The following is a 19718-nucleotide window of genomic DNA, read 5'->3' on the forward strand; positions in this document are numbered from 1 at the left end:
TATCCTTGATATGGGTTTAGTTTTTCCAAGGGCAGATTCCAGGGAAATTCCAGAGTACTGCTGACCCCTCCAGATGTATCACAAGTCCAGGGGACTCCCAAAATCATTCTGCCTACAAGTGTTCTTCAGAAAAGAACTAGAATCTCCCCCCTCTCTCTAGCTTGCTCCAAAGCAGTTCTGAACCCGCAGTCTGTCATTCTGTCTCTATCACAGTCCTTATCCAGATTCCAGAAGCTGCAGGAGAGCTCTCTATGGCCCCAGCATTTGGGTGTCCACAAAATATGAATGGCCAAACTCAACTAGTAGAGCGGCACATTTAATTCAGGGGGCAACTGCAAGATCCATGTCACCAATCTTAGAAACTCTTTCTCTGGAACTTGCCTGGTGGTCCAGGGGTTACGATTCTGCGCTTCTGACACGGGAGTGGAAATTCAATCCCTGGTTGGGGAACTGAGATTCCACATGCCACGTGGTGTGGTCAAAAATAAAATAATAAAAAAAAAGAAACCAAAAAAAGAAAAAAGGAACTTCTCTCTACTTTTGGCCATTCTTTTGGATGATTACTCTCTCTCTGAGTACAAAATGGTGTAAGTACCTAGGTATTTTGGGTAGGGTTTGGGCAGGAAGTCACATCTGTAATCAAACTTCCATTAAATAAAGTTAAATAAAATACTGAGGTGGAGAGGTAGTGGAGAAATGAAGGGAAAATTAAACTCCCAAATTTAATCAAACTCTAAATCTCGAATCTTACTTCTCGTTAAACAGCCTCATATATTGATTCAAAATGAGTTTCACATCCTTTTTTTTTTTTGCCCAGCCCTGAACTGCAAATGCTAATATGAGAGACCACTTTGAAAGCTCAAAAGTGAAGGAAAAGTTCTGGAAAATTTGGAGTTGGTTGTACCTAAATTTTATTGAAGATCCTGATTTACAAAATTTATTATTCTAAACAGACATGAATTTACCCATTTTTAAGTTTTTTCCCTAAGATTAGAGACCTGAGTCGAGCTGACATGTTTTAAATGTAACCCTCCCGTTTCCTCCCATTCACCTACATTGTGTAAAGCATTTCTAAACTTCAGAGGTGGCTGACTGAAAAAAATGGTGTGTGGTGTGTGTGTCTATATGGACAGTCCCTGACTTACAGTGGTTCCACTTAATGACTTCTCGACTTTATGATAGTGTGAGAGCAGTGTGCATTTAGTAAGAACCGTAGTTTGAATTTTGGCTTTTCCTGGGCTAGTGCCACGACACCCCCCGTGACACTGGACAGCCGTATCGAGCCGCGGCTCCCTGTCAGCCACGCGACCGTGAGGGGAACAGCCAACACGCTGAGAACTACTCTGCACCCTACAGCCAGCTCTGTCTTAAAGTTTCAGTACTGTAGTCAATAAGCTACATGAGATATTCAGCACTTTATTATAAGTAGACTTTGTGTTAGATGGTTGCCTGTTAGCTCATGTAAGCGTTCTGAGGTAGGCTGGGCTAAGCTATGACGTTTGGTGAGTGAAAGAAAAGTGAAAGTATTAGTCACTCAGTTTGTATCTGACTCTTTGAGACTCCATTGACTGCCCGGCTCCTCTGTCCATGGAATTCTCCGGGCAAGAATACTGCAATGGTGGCCATTCCCTTCTCCAGGGGATTCTTCCAGACCCAGGGATGGAACCTGGGTCTCCTGCATTGCAGGCAGATTCTTTAGTGTTTGAGCCACTAGGGAAGTTAGGTGTATTAGATCCATTTTTGACTTAGGTATTTTCAACTTAAGATGAGTTTATTGGCATGTAACCCCATCATAAACTGAGGAAGATCTGTGTGTGTGTATGTGTAATATAAATGCTGCAAAATAAATTTATATATGTAAAATAAAAACTGTGTGTGTAAATATAGGGGCTTCCCTGGTGGCTCACATGTTAAAGAATCTGCCTGCAATGCAGGAGACCTGGGTTCAATCCCTGGGTCAGAAAGATCATCTGGAGGAGGAAATGGCAACCCACTCCAGTATTCTGGCCTGGAGAATTCCATGGATAGAGCAGCCTAGCAGGCTACAGTCCATGGGATCCCAAAGAGTTGGACATAACTGAGCGACTTCAGTGTATGTGTATATATAAATATGCATATATATGTATGTGTGTGTGTATATAGCTAGCTAGCTAGATTTTTATATTATATAATATAAAATCTAGCTAGCTAGCTATATAGTTGGAGAAGGCAATGGCACCCCACTCCAATATTCTTGCCTGGAAAATCCCAGGGACGGAGGAGCCTGGTGGGCTGCAGTCCATGGGGTCGCACAGAGTCGGACACGACTGAAGCGACTTAGCAGCAGCAGCAGCAGCTGCTATATAATAATTATGTAGCTGATATTGTAAATGAACTATGTTCTCCAAGTAGAACATAAAAGCAGCAGCAATCTATACTGACAGGAAAGAAGTAAAGAAAATGGACCCTGTTCCCATTTTTTAAAAACTGCCAAGTGGTTTATATTACTCAGACGTAAAGAGGGAGCGTTTACTGTTGATCATTAAATATGTACTCCAGTCATACCCTAAAAGCACTGTGGGAGAAACCACAACTTTGCCACACTGAGCAAAAGAGAAACTGTTGTCAAGAGTCTGACATATTTTCCAGTAAAAGAAAAATCCAGTTGCCAACTACATGTGGGTTCATTTTGGGCTCCTGGAACCAACAACACATCAGCATGTCTTATGAAACTCATGCACGGCTGTATATCATCACAGAAAAAAAAATAATTGGTTTTCCTTAGAGTATCTCTAAGTTGATGTCATATTCAATAACCCTGTAGTTGAAAAATCTATATGTGATGGATGAAGTCTGGACTGTCTTTTGAGTTTAATTCCTCCCGTGCCAGATTCTCCAGGACCTGAGGTACCTGTAGTTCTGAGGTGAGTGCCTGCAGTATTTAGAAAATGCAGCCACGTGCTACTCCTGCCAGATAACGAACTACGGAAGAACAGTTTGTCTCACGTGGACCGCAGCCTCGTTCCTCACTCCTAACCACGCCGAGGGGGAGCCCGGCTAACCTTGGGACCTGACATCGGGCTCAGTGCCGAGGTGTGGCTAGGTCGGCGCTGTGCATCAGGGAGTGAGGCTGCTGGCTTCGCCTCCTCTGGATTTGACGACTTTGGGAACAGCCTGAAATATACGGGCTACCAAGGTGGGGTCCCCGGCGTGCTACCAACACATCACCATCAGGAACACTTCCTTATGAGACTGAGTGATACCTTTGTATATGCTGATGGATTGGGGGTTTGGGTTTAGCAGATGCAACCTGGTAGATACAGAATGGACAGGCAACAAGGTCCTACTGTCGAGGACAGGGAGCTATACTGTGTCCTGTACTAAACCACAGAGGAAGAGTATGAAAAAGAATGGATACATATATATCCTTCTACTTCTCTGTCTATCTGCTCTATTAATTTTTGAGAGTTTGATATTGAAACTCCAACTAAAAATCTTCATTTATCTACTTAAAAAATAACTAATATATTATGGAACTATATGTAACTTTGTTCTGTATTTTCCAAGTCTCCTGCAAATGTGTTATCATACTTAAATAATTTTAAAGATTAAACAAACAAAAAAGAGTGTGTGTGTGTGTGTGTGTCTGTATAACTGGGCCACTTAGCTGTAGACCGGTAATTAACACAACATTGTAATTCAGCTGTATTTCAATAAAAATAATTTTAAAAAGAACATTTAGAGCTTTCTCTGGGCCTGGCAAAGAAAAAGCCAAGCTTGATATATTTTTTGGGGCAACTTGAATATGTTTTAGGCAAACACCAACTTTCTTCCTTCTTTTCTTTCATGAGCATCTCGTTTCATTTACCTTGGAGAAATGAATCCAAACTCGGGCAGGGAATCCTGGTCAGCTGTCCTAGCCTAGCCAGCTCTGTGGTCTAGATGGCCCTGTATCATTAGTGCTGCAGGTCTGGCCTTGGAGCTGACCTCAGGGCATGGCTGCTCCTGAGTCTGGAGATCTGGTTTCGGGTAGAAGATCCCCTTTGGACTGAATCCAACCCGGCCTCCAGTTGTGGCCACATCTTGAAATCGAGATTTGTAACATGTGACTTGCAAGTTAATCTGTTTTTCTTGTATTCAGTTTTATGTTGGATAACCAACTATACATGGTTGGAAAGTGAAAGTGAAAGTTGCTCAGTCGTTTCCGACTCTTTGTGACCTCATGGACTATATATTCCATGGAATTCTCCAGGCCAGAACACTGGAGTGGGTAGCCTTTCCTTTCTCCAGGGGATCTTCCCAAACCAGGGATGGAACTCAGGGATCGAACCCAGGTCTCCCGCACTGCAAACAGATTCTTTACCAGCTGAGCCACAAGGGAAGCCCAAGAGCAACTCAGGGGCTGGTCTGCCCCTGATTTGTAATGTGTGTAATATAATCTTGATGAAGTTAATCCTATCTTTGACCAGAAGACAAAGCTTTTAAATCATCAACACGTTAGAGGTGAATAACTTAAAAATACTGCTTAAGTGAATTATTACTAACGAGAGAACAGATGAGGAAAACAGAATTTCCTTACCAATCAGCAGAGCTTCTTTCTCTGATTTTAAGCCTTGGCTTCTTTTCTCAGTGTTGTTCTCTCGGTCTTGGTTGACCAATGCGACTGTCAATACATTGATTTCCTATGAAGTCAAAAAACAAAAACATGTAGGTTTTTTGTGCATTCCGACAAAAGCAACGAGGTCTTTTAAAGTCTGTAAGAGAGGTCACTGCTTCTATTTATAGTCGAAGATCAACTTTTATAACTGGCTGGCCTACTTACCCAAGAGTAGAAAAGTAATTCTAAAACTTAGGTTCCCAGCTACTGCCTCTAGTGAACTAAGTACTAAATAACTGAAAAAGTGGCACATTTTGTGCAAACTGTGTTATTTTTGTCCACGTTTTGATAAAACTCTGTTAGCAAAAAAAAAAAAAAAAAAATTGACCATAGCTAACTTTAAGAAGTTTTGAAGTATGAAAAATTTTTCTGAAAAGCATATACAGACTGATTTACAATATTATGTGAGTAATCTGTGTCAGTGTATGAGGACACAGGCCTGTGGGAAGGTCAGATAGAACTGGTAGGAGTGTTTAAGTGGAGTAAGTATATCCTTATACACAACTGCAAAAGGAAGATAAAGCAAAGGTTGGGAAATTCTTTTCTTTGAAAACTAAAAATGAAGAATTGTACAACAAGTTGGTATGGGAGGCTGGACTATTTTTAGTTTTTTATATGGTCTTTTTAATGAAAAAGAGAAAAAGATTTAACTCATATTGTCCCAGACTTGATATTAGGACTCATAATGGGAATAATTTAATAGAAAATCAAGTTTAATGATCGGAGACCTGTATATATGGGATGGCAGAATCATTAGTGTAGTTGATTCTTGTTGGAGGGCAATTTCTCACTGAAAGATACGTCTCAAAGAAGGACTAGCCCACTGATAAAGAATTAAGGATAGGGGCTTCCCTGGTGGCTCAGTGGTAAAAAAAAAAAAAAAAAAATTCCACCTGCTAATGCAGGAGACATGGGTTCGAGCCCTGGTCAGGGAGGATCCACATGCTGTGGAGCACTTAAGCTTGTGTGCCACAACTATTGAGCCTGTGATCTAGAACCCTGGAGCTGCGAATGCTGAGCCTGCACCCCACAGCAAGAGAAGTCACTGTAATGAGAAGCCTGCTCACGGCGACTAGAAAGTAGTCCTCACTCTGCACAACTGGAGGGAAGCCCATTCAGCAATGAAGACACAGCACGACAAAAAACAAAACAAAAAAACAAAACTGTCATCTTAAAAAAAAAAGAATTAAGGACACTGTTTCCATTAGCGGATGGATTCTGTCAGAAGGACAGAGGGTAGGGAGGCAGGGACAGAGGACAACTTAGATGGTTTGGCCAGTGATCCCAGGATTGGAGCTGGTTACAGCACAGATATTTAGCTAACCTTTACACATTAACAAAGCTGGCCAGATAAAAGAATATAGGAAATTGTTAGAAGCGTGTTGAGTCTGTAAAGAGCACACCCCAACCTGAAAGCATTCAAATTAAGAATGATCGGGGCAAGTCTGGAGCCTGTTAGACACAAAAGGTCATGAGAATGAAAGATGCTCTTATACTTGCACAGAAGGGATCTTGGAAACCAGTCCCAGCAGAAACACAATTCAGAACTTGAAAACAATAAACCCAAAGGTTTATGTAGATGAGATGAGAACACCTGATAAAGAAGAGTCACAGGCAATTCCTTCTGTGATGAAGTGTTTTAAGGGCTAGTAGAGAAGGCAATGGCACCCAACTCCAGTACTCTTGCCTGGGAAATCCCAGGACGAAGGAGCCTGGTAGGCTGCAGCCCGTGGGGTTGCACAGAGTCGGGCATGACTGAGCGACTTCACTTTTACTTTTCACTTTCATGCATTGGAGAAGGAAATGGCAACCCACTCCAGTGTTCTTGCCTGGAGAATCCCAGGGACAGAGGAGCCTGGTGGGCTGCCGTCTATGGGGTCGCACAGAGTCGGACACGACTGAAGCGACTTAACAGCAGCAGCAGCAGCAGCAGCAGAGATGTATCAAGAAAGAGGACGGATCAACATTAACCAGGATGATGACACTGTTATTTAAGAGAAATATAAATAATGAACTTCAGGGCTGAGTAGAAACAGTATCTCTGAGAAGGGGTGCTCTGTTAACAGCCAGGATGATGACGGGGGCCAAATGAGATCACGAGCAGAGTTTAGCAGATAACAGACCCACATTAGCTGCCAAAACTGAGTGGTGTCCTGGGGCATTGCACAGCTGAGGATCCGGGTTGTTTGGGGAATATGGATCACAGAGGGCAGGCAGCAGGTCAGAAACCAGCAAGAAGAGGAAGGGCAGGCCAGACCAAGGCCAGTCAAGAGTGCTGTAAGGCACCCGTCCTCATGTCCAAAGCTGAAGTCATAAAAGAAAGGGACTTTGAGCAGCCTCCAATAAATGTGGCTCAGTCAACAAGGACTCAGATGTGCCTCACCAGTGACTGTTGCTTTGATGATTGGAAAATTGAAAGTCCTGGGAGCAACTTTCTGTGGAAGTATTTTTTTCAGACTGAAAATGACAGCCTATGCTCTGCTCTTAGTATAAAATCCACGGTTTAAGTCTAAATCCTAGTCTGACCTTAAGGGTTTCATATTCTCTACTTAGGATGTTACAACTTATCTATTTAGTAATTGGGGAACATCTTTTACTACGACACTGGATCACAGGTTAGAAAGACTTAGGCCCATTTCTTAAAAAAAATTAACTGTTCATCCCCCCCCCCACCAAATCTATGGAATATAGAAGGAACTTTCACCATCAGAAGCATAAAATTGTTGTTGAGTCGTTCAGTCCTGTCTGACTCTTTGCGACCGCGTGGACTGCAGCACACGAGGCTTCCCTGTCCTTCACCATCTCCTGGAGCTTGCTCAAACTCATGCCCATTGAGTCGGTGATGCCATCCAACCATCTCAGCCTCTGTTGTCCCCTTCTCCTCCCGCCTTCAATCTTCTCCAGCATCAGGGTCTTTTCCAATGAGTCAGCTCTTTGTACCAGGTGGCCAAAGTATTGGAGCTTCAGCCTCAGCATCAGCCCCTCCAATGCATATTCAGGATTGATTTCCTTTAGGACGGACTGGTTGGATCTTCTTGCAGTCCAAGGGACTCTCAAGGGTCTTCTCCAGCACCACAGTTCAAAAACATAAATTCTTCAGCATTCAGCCTTCTTTATGGTCCAACTCTCACATTCATACATAACTACTGGAAAAACCATAGCTTTGACTATATGGACCTTTGTAGGCAAAGTAACATCTCTGCTTTTTAATATGCTGTCTAGGTTTGTCATAGCTTTTCTTCCAAGGAGCAGGCATCTTTCAATTTCATGGCTGTAGTCATTGTCTACAGTGATTTTGGAGCCCAAGAAAATAGTCTCTCACCGTTTCCATTGTTTCCTTATTTGCCATGAAGTGGAAAATAGAATTTGTATCTTTTATCCCATACAAATTCTTTGCCCTGATAGATGTAACATGCCCTTAAGAATTACATGTCTACTAGTGAAGGTGTCCAGGTGCTTAAGAGACTGAAAACTGGATACAGTAAGTGCAGGTTGGGTTAGGAAGAGAGGTTATCAAGGACAAATTGCTAATAGTGTACAAAGTACACACTAGGAAGGAAACATTAGGATGGGGATCAAGGGTTTCTTCACCGTGAGATCAATAGGATTATGAAATAGTATTCCAAGGGCAGTGGCAAGAACACCATTCACTTGACATGGTCGAAAAGCACTCCAGACTAGAAAATGCACAATAAGTAACAATCCTGCACTTGGCAGGAGAATGAGCAAGATTATCTAATAAATCTTTTCGCCGTCTACCTTTTAACTCTAATTTCTGTGACACTTACAGGGAATCATGAAAGGCCTGGAAGAAGAGGTTTTCAATAACTGGAAACCACAGATGCCATGGAGGGTTTTTTCAGACTTCTGAAAGGTTAGCTACTCAAAGGCAGACATTTCTCCTTTAAGAGTCCTTGTCAATTACTTTAAGAGATGGCCAAAGTAATTTATCCATTTAGAGAAGCTGTTTTTCAATAATTTACTGTGCTAGGTTCGTGCTTTGTTGTTTTGTTTTTGTTCTCCTCCACCTACCAAGCCCCTAAGAACCAAGTACATGACTTCTCCAGCCTTATAAAATCCTCGTTTACTCCTTTCATTATTCCTGTGACCTCCTTAACTTTCATGCTAATTTCTTTCCACCACAAAGTTTCTCGAATACATGGTGTATACCCACTGTGGCTACTGCCTCACCACCTGGAATCTCAGCTTCCTCATTATTCACCCCCTGATACTATCCTTTGAACTGCTTATATTTTTCTCAGTCTTTGTACCATGTGATATTTGACATCACTCACTCATCCCTTCTTAAACCCTCTGCCTCACTTGCTTCTGTTACATAAGAAGTCCTGGTCTTTTTCCTCCTAATTTTTAATTTCATCTTCATTGGCTTTTTTATTCCCTCTGTTGGCCCAGGGTCTTCCTGGTGGCTCAGATGGTAAAAAATCTGTCTGCAATGCAGGAGACCTGGGTTCAATCCTGGGTCGGGAACATCCCCTGGAGAAGGGAATGGCAACTCAGTCCAGTATTCTTTCCTGGAGAATTCCATGCACAGAGAAGCCTGGTGGGCTACAGTCCATGGGGTCACAAAGAGTCGGACACGACTGAGCAACTAACACACTGCTGGCCCAGTACACATGGATAAAATGGTAACTTTCTTATACTCTTAACTGGGGTACTTTTGCCAAAGCTCAGTCACCACTTTTTCTCCTCTATTTCCTTTGATAAGAGTTCTTTCATTCTTCTGGGTTCATCTATCATCACAGTTCACGCTTTAACTTCTGTTCCTTATCATCAATGGACCCCTGGGCTTGCTTGCTTTATCACTTCCCATTTCAAATTCAAAATGAAAGGTGGGGGCTCCCCCAGTGACACAGTGGATAGGAATCCACCCGCCAATGCCAGGGACATGGATTCAATCCTGGGTCCAGGAACATTTCACATGCCATGGAGCAACTAGCCTGTTGCCACAACTGCTGACCCCGCGTGCCCTGAGAGCCACACGCTGCGACTGCTGACCCTGGGTGCCCTGAGAGCCGCACGCTGCAACTGCTGACCCTTCATGCCCTGAGAGCCGCACGCTGCAACTGCTGACCCTGCGTGCCCTGAGAGCCGCACGCTGCGACTGCTGAGCCCACGTGTAGCAACTAATAAGGCCCGTGCACCTAGAGGCCGTGCTCCACAACAAGAGAAGCCAGGGCAGTGAGAAGCCACTGCCCTGCAAGGAGGAGTAGCCCCTACTTGCCACAACTAGAGAAAGCCTGAGTGCAGCAACAAAGACCCAGTGCAACCAAATAAATAAAGAAAAATAAATAAATTCACAAAAATGAGAGCTGGTCGTGAGGTGGCAGAAGGCACCCTACATGCTTAAGTTTTGCCTTGGCTCCTCTACGAACAATGAGTTGACCTTGGGTAAGGAAAGCAACATCTTCAAGCCTCGGATCAATAGTCTAAAAATGAGGGTGCTGGAGAGGGTTCATCATCTTTGAATGTATGCGTCATGGAACCCCATCTCTAAAATTAACTAGGAGCAGATCTCTAGAATTCCCAGTCTATTACTTCTTTCTTCTGTTTTATAATATAGGACTTCTATTTAAAGCTTCATTTAAAGGGATGTCCTCATTTTTATTAAAACATTTTTGATTATTCTTTTTTTAATGTAAATTTATTTATTTTAATTAGAGGCTAGTTACTTCACAATATTGTATTGGTTTTGCCATACATCAACATGAATCCGCCACGGGTGTACATGTGATTATTCTTTATAAAGTCCATTACTGTCTTAAAAATTAATGTAAATGCATATTCTCTGCAAAACAACATGATTTCAGAATAGAAAAAAAGAGGCTTTCTTTAAGGTGCAATTCTTACCCCCAGTATACTGTCTGTACTTAACCATCTGTTAAAACTCTGCGGAGGAGCGTGTGTCAGGGGTGGTGGTCAGGATAGGAGTTAAATACTTATTTACTTATTATTTAAAGTAATACCTTAATAAGTATTTGCCGAGGGAGGAGGGAGGAGGGTTCAGGATGGGGAACACGTGTATACCTGTGGCTGATTCATGTTGATATATGGCAAAACCAATACAATACTGTAAAGTTAAAAAATAAAAACAAATAAAACAAATAATAAAAAAAAAACAGTACAAAAAGGGTTCAAAAAAGTTTAAAATATGTGCAGACTGTGACTTTAGAGGGTAAGAAAGTAACAGTATATGACAAAATACATTCATTAGGAGGAAAACAAAGTTCAAAATTTATAAGACATAATATTTCTTTAAATAAGTGTAAGCAAATTAAATTCAACAGATAATAGTAACTACAAAATATAAAATTATTCAGTGTATTAGAGCAAGGTATGCTTCAGTTACATTATGATGTTCCTCTCTAATTATTTAGTCTGGAATACAAGTCAGTGTTCTCACCTCACACCAGTCAGAATGGCCATCATAAAAAAAAAAAACAACTATAAACAGTAAATGCAAGAGAGGATGTGGAGAAAAGGGAACCCTACTGCAGTGTTGCTGGGAGTGTAAACTGGCACAGCCACTCTGAAGAGCAGTATGGAGATTCCTTAACAAACTAGGAGTAAAACTACTCTATGACCCACAATCCCACCACTGGGCATACACCCTGACAAAATCACAATTCTAAAAGATACATGTACCCCGATGTTCATTGCTGTACTATTTACAATAGCCAGGACATGGAAGCACCCGAGGTGCCCACTGACAGGTGAATGGATAAGGAAGTAGTGGTACATATACCCAATGGACTATCACTCAGACATAAAGAGCAAAGAATGTGAGTCAGCTGTAGTGAGGTGGGTGAACCTAGAACCTGTTACACAGAGTGAAGTCAATCAGAAAGAGAAGAACAAATACCGTACAGTAACACATGTATATGGAATCTGAAAAACAGGACTGACGAACCTATTTACAGAAAAGAAATGGAGTTGCAGACCCAGAGGAGGACTTGCGGACACAGCAGAGGAAGAGGGCAGGATTAACTGAGAAAGAGGCACTGGCGTATAATATACACAACCACGTGTCGAGCAGCTAACTAGTGGGAAGTTGCTCCGTAACACAGGGAGCCCAGCCCGGCACTCTGTGACGACCTCGAGGGATGGGATGGAAGCAGGGAGGGAGGCTCCCGAGGGGGGTGATATATGTATCCAGTCTAGTTGTATACGGATAGCTAATTCTCCTTTCTGTATAGCAAAAACCAATACAGCAATGTAGAGCAATTATCCTCTAATTAAAAAATTAATTAAAAATAAAAGACTGCATCCTTTGGAATGAGTGGAATGTCCTTATTTAAAAAATGTGTGCATCCAGGTCCCTCCTGATGTAGTGCTTCTTCTAAAATTCTATAATGCCTACATTCTAAAATGTCCAGTTCACCTCACCTGTCAGGGCTGCATTTTCTTCTAACTTCTCTCTTTCACTAGTAGCACCATCATCCTTTCACTTGCAGGCCTTTGGTTCATCCTCTCCTGCCCCCAAAGACTTTTCTAGATCAGGATCCCATCGAGGATCTGTGAAATCTCTCTCCTGCTTCTCTCCCATCGCCACTCCCAGTGCTCCACTCTCAGTCCGCTTCATTTCTTCCTTGGACCACAGCAGGGACCTCCTGCTTTGTCTGTCTCTGCATCTGGCTTCTCCCTCTTCAAATCGACCTTATATGGTATTACCAGATCGGTTTTCTAAAATGCCACTTTCATCTTGTCAGTCTCCACTTTAAAACTCAGATGCCTGGGGACTTCCCTGGTGGCTCAGTGGCTAAGACTCTGCTCCAAATGCTGGGTTCTATCCCTGGTCGGGGAACTAGATCCCACATGCTGGAACTGAGACCCAGTGCAGCCACATAAAAACAAAAATTAAAAAAACACACCACCACTTTGGATGCTTTCTGATAACCCGTGGAAAAACGCCAGATTGAGCCTGGCATTTCGGATTCAGTCCTCCCCTTACAGCCTCTCTTCTTTAGATGGTAGGTCCAGATACATTCTTAGAAAACCCTCTCCTCTTTTCTTCACCACCTCCTACATGTATTTTCACACACAGTACAAATCCCGTATCTCTTAGCAGCACTGATTCCAGCCTATCTGTAAGCCTCCCTTATCTCAACACATTTCCTATGTCACTTAGTGTGGCAGTTGCCCACTTGCACATCTGGCATAAACCGAGGATCACCTGTGCTTGCTTCTGCAAAACTGCCAGCTCCTGCAGGGCACTCACATATCCCAGCAAGTGAGGCAGCCTGGCCAGGTGGGACCTGTGTTCCGATTCTGTCCCCATTATTTACGTACTGGATAACTTCAGGCAGGGAGTCTCTGAACTGTCTTACATAAACCACGGAGAACAACGTATGCCTATCCCTCTGGGGTGCTGTGAAGACCAAACGTCATCCGTGAAATGGTGCTTTTGAAGACTATAACTTCTAGGAATACTGTGCCATCACCGTTATTAAGATCATTATTTCCTTTTATTATTCTCAAGACCGACCGGGTACAGAACAGGTGCATATACATACTTGGGGGGGGTACTCCACCTACGGGAGAGTTTTGTGTAAGACCCTGGCTACGGTTACACAAAAGCACGTGTGCAAAAGGGACAAACTGCAGCAGGGTTCGAACTGTGCATAGTCTGTTTTCTTAATGCTCTGTGGCACTCTTACTATCCTGCTATCCTCTGATTTAGAAAGAAATAAAAAGACGCCGTTCTGAAGAGCTGTACGTAAGCACACTCGGTAGCTGATTACTGAATAACACACCAAACGACATCCCCACGCCCCCGCCACACACATCTGAGATAAGGAGACCTCCATCCTGTGGCCCTCCAAGGGCTACTAGTACAAGGTGAGTGAGAGAGTCGTCAAGATTCGCTTGGTCAAGATTCACCGTGTCGCCTACCCACTGCCAACACCACGCCGTGAGACCCTGGTTCCTTCTCTGCCTCCTTTGTTTGTGCCCAGGCCTTAATCCTAGACATCACACTCCATGAAGCCAGGGGCCCTGCAGACAACCGTCAAGATGCCCATCAGCTACTTCAGCAGACTTTACTTAACACTTTTTCAAGATACCAAAGCAATCCATCAAGCGCCATGGCAGTCTCTAGTAGCCTTCAGCTAGTTTGCACAAGATTAGAACCACAGTCGGGGAGGAAGAATGGATTCTTCTCCTGCTTTTCTTTATGAGCCAGTGACTAAGTTGGTTATACGGCAGGTACCCCTGATAAATGAAGGACAATAAATGAAGGCTGATAAATGAAGGATGACCCATAAACAACGGCCTGGAATAGTGAAAGGATATTCCCAGGTGGCACAGTGGTAAAAGAATCTACCCACCAATGCCGGGCACATAGAGACAGAGGTTCCATCCCTGGGTCGGGAAGATTCCCTGGAGGCTGAAATGGCAACCCACTCCAGTGTTCTTGCCTGGAAAATCCCACGGGCAGAGGAGCCTAGTGGGCTACATCCACGGGGTTGCAAAGAGTTGGCCGTGACTGAGCACACACACAGAACGGTGGAAAAACGGTGGATTTAGACACAGAAGACTGGTCCTAAGCGCCACTTACTTGCTGTGGGCCCTCATTTCATTATCCCTCTTTGTTGAAAGTGGGCTTGGTAGTGGATGAGTCCTATAGTCTCTTCTTGCCCCCGGATTTCATCTCTGCTATGTGCTGTTTTCCCTGACTTGGTGCTTCCATCCAAGTAAGACAGCCAGCTTGGCACTGACGATATATACTTACCCTGCATTTCAGTGTCAATAAAAATTAGAGAGAAAAGAAAAGGAAGAGGGAAGAAAAAAAAAAACATTTAAAAAGCAAATGGATGGGAAAAGGATTGTCGAGAATGAGTAGCTGAGTAAACTTCAAGATTCCTTAAGGTTTAAGGGAATGTAAGAATGGATCAATCCCCAAGAGTGAACATGATGGCAGGGATTTTCTGTGGCTTAGAAGTTCCAAGGACCCACTAATCTTACCAGTTGCTGAAGCTCGGTACCACCAGTCCTGAGGGTCAGGGCACTCCACCCACCTTTGCTCAGCAGCCTTTGATGTCCAGGGTCTGCAGAGGGGAGCCTCAGAGAGACCGTCTGAGAGCAGACGTGTGGCTCCTGCCCTCAGCCAAGAGGCAGGGATTCATCACAGCACTAGCTCATTTTCTGTGCTGGGATGTTCCACCTCATTGAGTTTCAATGCCTGGACTTAGACCCAGAGGGCATGCATCATGTCCTAAGACACCTAAAAGATTTTCTAAGATTTCCAATCACAAAGATTAAAACAGGTGAGAACCGATTAAGAAATCAGCTGCAACTCCACTACTTTGGCCACCGGATGTGAAGAACTGACTCATTCTGAAAAGACCCTGAGGCTGGGAAAGATTGAAGGAGGGAGGAGAAGGGGATGACAGAGGATGAGATGGTTGGATGGGATCACTGACTCAATGAGTTTGGGTAGACTCTGGGAGTTGGTGATGGACAGGGAGACCTGGCGTGCTGTAGTCCATGGGGTTGCAAAGAGTCAGACATGACTGTGACTGAACTGAACTGACTGATTAAGAAAGAGAAAACTCAGGGTAGTTTAGTTACCTGAGATAAAGCACTTCTCCCGGTGGCTTTCTTTCTAGATCATCCTTGGTGATATTTATTTAATAAACATAGACAATGCTTACTCTGTGTAGGCAGTATTATAAGAACCTTATGGGGACTTCCCTGGTGGCCCAGTGGCTAAGACTCTGCGCTCCCAGGCTCAGTCCCTGGTTGGGGAACTAGATCCCACATGCTATAACTAAAATGATCCCACAATCCACAGTGAAGACAGAAGATCCCGTGTGCCATGACTAAGACCCAGCACAGCCAAATACAGAAATAAGTAACTGAACAAAGAACTTTACACGTACGAACTCATGCAATCACACACGAACTCATGCAATCCTCCTCAGGAAGACTGAGCCCTAGGCGGTCAGCACTGCTGCACTGCCATTTTACAGACGAGGCAAGCGAGGACTGGAGCAGCTGAGCACTTGCATGAGATTACAGAACCAGTAAGGAGCAGACTGTGGACGTGAACCTGTGCTGTCTCCCTCTAGAGTCTTAACCACTGTGCTGGGCTCCCTCTCTGGCCTTTGTAAATTGCAGAATGCCTGTTGAGTCCTGGGCCCCCTCTGTCATCAGTCCTGGCCCACCGGGGAGTCAGCAGGGGCTCCAGGCTGACTGATGAGTGGTGGCTCGGGGGCAGCTGCAAACGCAGAGGGGAGCAGGGAGGAGAGTCGTGGTCCAGGGTTCGCCCTGCCTGAGCCAGCAGGGGCCTGGCTCGGGAGCAGGGTTAGCAGGGACAGGCCTGGCTCTCTGCTGCTATTACGTGGTGACTCCCTGTCCTTTGGACAAGTGTGACTTGTTGTAACCATGGTCCATGCAACAGGGAAGGGTTTCAAAGGCAGGATGCTGGGGCCAGTGAGGAGGAAGAAGATGCTGCATGCATGCCCTCCTGGTTTTGAAGATGTGTGTGGGGGAAAGCTGGGGTCAGGGCATGCTCCAAAGACCAAGGGAGGGCCGTGGGTGGGTCTGGCTGAGAGAGGGAAGAGGCTCGGGCAGGGGGAACACGGGGGAGCCCCAGCCACACTCCAGGTAAGTTGAGGTGATGGGAGAAGACAGAAAATCAGGGGATTCAGAGCCATTCTAGAGGAAGAACGGGGACTTCCCTGGTGGTCCAGTAGTTAAGACTTTGTGCTTCCAATGTAAGGGATATGGGTTCGATCCTTGGTCAGGGAACTAACATCCCACATGCCATGCCTTGCGGCCAAGAAAATACAAAAAAAAAAAAAAAAAAATAAAGAATGAACAGATTGTGTGTGTGTGAAGCAGAAAGTCTGGACAACTAGCAGAATAATGACTCCAGAATCAGGGGTCACAAAGAACGAGAAGGACTGGCCCCAGCAGTTGAGGTAGCTGGAAAGTTAACACTTAAACATATAACGAAAGCACTCATAATAAATACTCGAAATTAACTCTGTACTGTTGTTTAACTCTGTCCGAATCTTGGGCAGGTAGCTGAAAGTATGGGTCCTGACCTCAGGACAGCATCTGGGCTGGGAGCGGCTCTCCAGCCACCCTCTGTCTCCGCCTCCCGCAGGTGACAGCTGCTACCTGCTGTACCCCCGCCATCCTCTGGTGTCTCTACCAGGACTCGCGGGACCGTTCCACCTGCAGGCATTTCTCTACACGGACACAGTGTCCTCAGGGGCTACACAGTCCTCTGCACACAGCTAAATCTGCAACCAATATATTTTTTTAAAAGAATAAATAGTAAGTAGACTCGGTAATCTTTGTTGAATTAAATCAAGCACGTCTGTTATTACATGGAGAGGCATAAATTTTGTAGACAAAACTGACTGGCAGTCATAGGATCAGGTCAGTAGCCCCGGCCAGGAGTGATTTACCAGGAGTCTGTTGTTCAGTTGCTAAGTTGTGGCTGACTCTTTGTGACCCCATGAACTGCAGCTCGCCAGGCTTCTCTGTCCTTCACTATCTCCCAGAGTTTGCTCAAACTCCTGTCCTAGACTGGAAGTCTAGGAGGACGACGTGTAATGAAAAGAGAAAATAAACAATGCAGTTGCTCTGGGTATTTTACATCCTTTGGTCCCTAAATGTATTTGTTGTGGCATCATTTTAAAGTAAAATAATTTCTTTACTAGTTTAGATTCAGTTGGTACAAAGTTAATTTTGAGTTTGTATCTGTCGTTATTGCTTTCAATATGTTTTAAAGTATTAACATTTTTGGGGACGTCACATTATAAGCTTATAACTCTTTTCTTTCTTTTTAAAACTGAAGACAATTCTCGAGTTCACTTTAATTTTTAAAACATTTCTTGGCTTTCTCATTACAAATAAATATGTATTTATAAATAAACATATATTTTTAATATAGAACATTGACAGAATATAGATTTTAAAAAATAACTGGAATTCTACTACCCAGTTATAAGCACTATTAACATTCAGTTATCTTACCTTTCATATTTTACATATAACTCTCCTCCCACATACATGCACACATATATTTATATTATATAATATACATACACACATGAATGCATATATACAGTTGTATGTGTGTATATATAGTTCAATTTTTTTTTAATCTATTTTTTAATTGAAGGATAATTGCTTTACAGAATTTCACTGTTTTCTGTCAAACATCAACATGAATTGGCCATAGGTATGGGATTATCCCACAAATACTTTTAATAAGAAAACTCTGATAGGGAAGAGCAATTTCAATTTTGTGATGTTTTCCATTAAATACTAAGAGCATACTGCTGCCTGGATCACAGCTTAATTATGGCTATCACAGTTCACACCAAGCTTAAACTGTGGTCTCAAGCTGGTGATTAGATGACTTTCTTTTCTGGCATAGTTTTGTGGCAGCCACATTAAATAAAACTGAAGTAAATGTAAGAAAAATCACTCTTTTGTCTTCCTTTAGCTCCATTCAGTGAAGCGCGGGTTGCAGTATTTTGTTTTACTGTATGCCACTACAGATGTTGCCAAATGAAAAAAAAAATACCCTTGATCTCAGAAACAGTTGTGTATTTCTCTTCAGTACATAAAAATGTGACCCCTACTACTGTATCTACCCAAGTCCATACCCTTCATAGGCTGAAAAAGTACTGACATGAAAAATCTCCTTAACCAATAAAAATGGAGCAGCAAATAGAAGAAACTAAAGCGAAATACTTCTAAATGTATGTACGTGCATCCAGAATTAGTCAGTTTGATTCATCTTGTATGATACTGACTCTATTGCCGGTAAAGATTAATTGTATTATGGCGCTCTTGGCATGTTATTTTCCCAGTCCATTTCTCAGTATGACATTTCTTATTTTTCTCCGCTACAAAGCACCCACTATTATAATTTTCACCTGCTGAGTTTACATTACTAATGATAATATTAAAATTCAGAGTTTTTTTTTGACCTTTATAGAGGTAAATTAGGTCATGAGAATAGATGGGATGCAATCTGATAAATGGGAAAGAGAGACATTTAATTATGATTAAGGTAAGATCAAATTCCACAGGGCTTGCCCGCCATACTGAGATCTCAGTAAACATTAAAGCGTCTCTCCTCCCCCATGCACCAAAATCCAATTCTCTTTCCTCACGGCCTTCCGGCATATGCCAGCTCTGAGAAATACTCCAAGAATGAAGTGGTCTGGATTGCTGATGTATGGTGCATGATGGATGTAGAATTTGGAGTCCTCTGAACTAAAAAAATAATGGCACTGATAGTCAGCCCTTGCTGAGTGCTTGGTAGCTGCCAGGATCCAGCCCTGCTAGCCTCCCCACTTTATAGATGATAAAATCGAGGCATAAATAAGTTAGTTTCCTAAGCTCACATACCCATAAAGTGGTGGCTCTAAGACCCGGCTCCAGGGAGTCAGCCCGTCGAGCTGACAGAGTCTGACAGGTATAGACAAGAGTCTATACCGCCCTTGTGCAAGGTACTTCTCAGGGAATCACAGCTTCTGGACTTTGCTCAAGTCTATAATCCCAGCCCAAGTCCCTTCCTTGCTGAGAGGACTGAAGCACGTGTTTGGGGATTTCCCTTTTCAGCATCTGCTGTCTCCACAATAGGCCATGGGCTCTCTGAGAATGGGGACTGAGCTGTAGTCACACATGCTCCCAATACACAGCACTGTGTCTAGGACACTACCCTGCCCATCACGTGGACTTGGGTGGACACAGGAGCATCTGGTTGTGAGTAGTCCCCAAATGACTGTGATTTCTTATAAACCAGAATCTGGTGATTCCTAGCTGTATATTCTCCTTTTGGCATTGAATCACAGCAAAGTTCAACCTTTAGACTTAAGTCTCTGGACACATCAGTTCAGTATAATCCAACCCACTGAACCTCCACCACTCTCTTATCCATCAAATATGTATTGAGTATGTACTATATGGTTGGTTTCATGCTAGATAAGATTCAAAGATGGCTAATAGTGCTTCCTACTCTGAAAGAACTTAAGAGTCTAGAGGATGGACAGACACATAAACTATATTAAAACAGTGTGATGTAACTCTGACA

The 19718-nt window shown here is 43.3% G+C and overlaps 1 protein-coding gene across 5 annotated transcripts in view; it reads right to left on the reverse strand.

The window, feature by feature from the left end:
• ENOX1 (ecto-NOX disulfide-thiol exchanger 1) overlaps positions 1-19718 on the reverse strand; it is a 687342-nt gene that overhangs the window by 32603 nt on the left and 635021 nt on the right. For all 5 annotated transcript variants that reach the window (XM_070380253.1, XM_070380256.1, XM_070380252.1 and 2 more), the window contains one exon: positions 4559-4661. In XM_070380253.1, the coding sequence (XP_070236354.1) occupies positions 4559-4661 (103 nt within the window). The remainder of the gene's footprint in view (positions 1-4558; positions 4662-19718) is intronic.

This window comes from Bos mutus, chromosome 12, assembly GCF_027580195.1.
Source record: "Bos mutus isolate GX-2022 chromosome 12, NWIPB_WYAK_1.1, whole genome shotgun sequence".
NCBI classification, from domain to species: Eukaryota; Metazoa; Chordata; class Mammalia; order Artiodactyla; family Bovidae; genus Bos; species Bos mutus.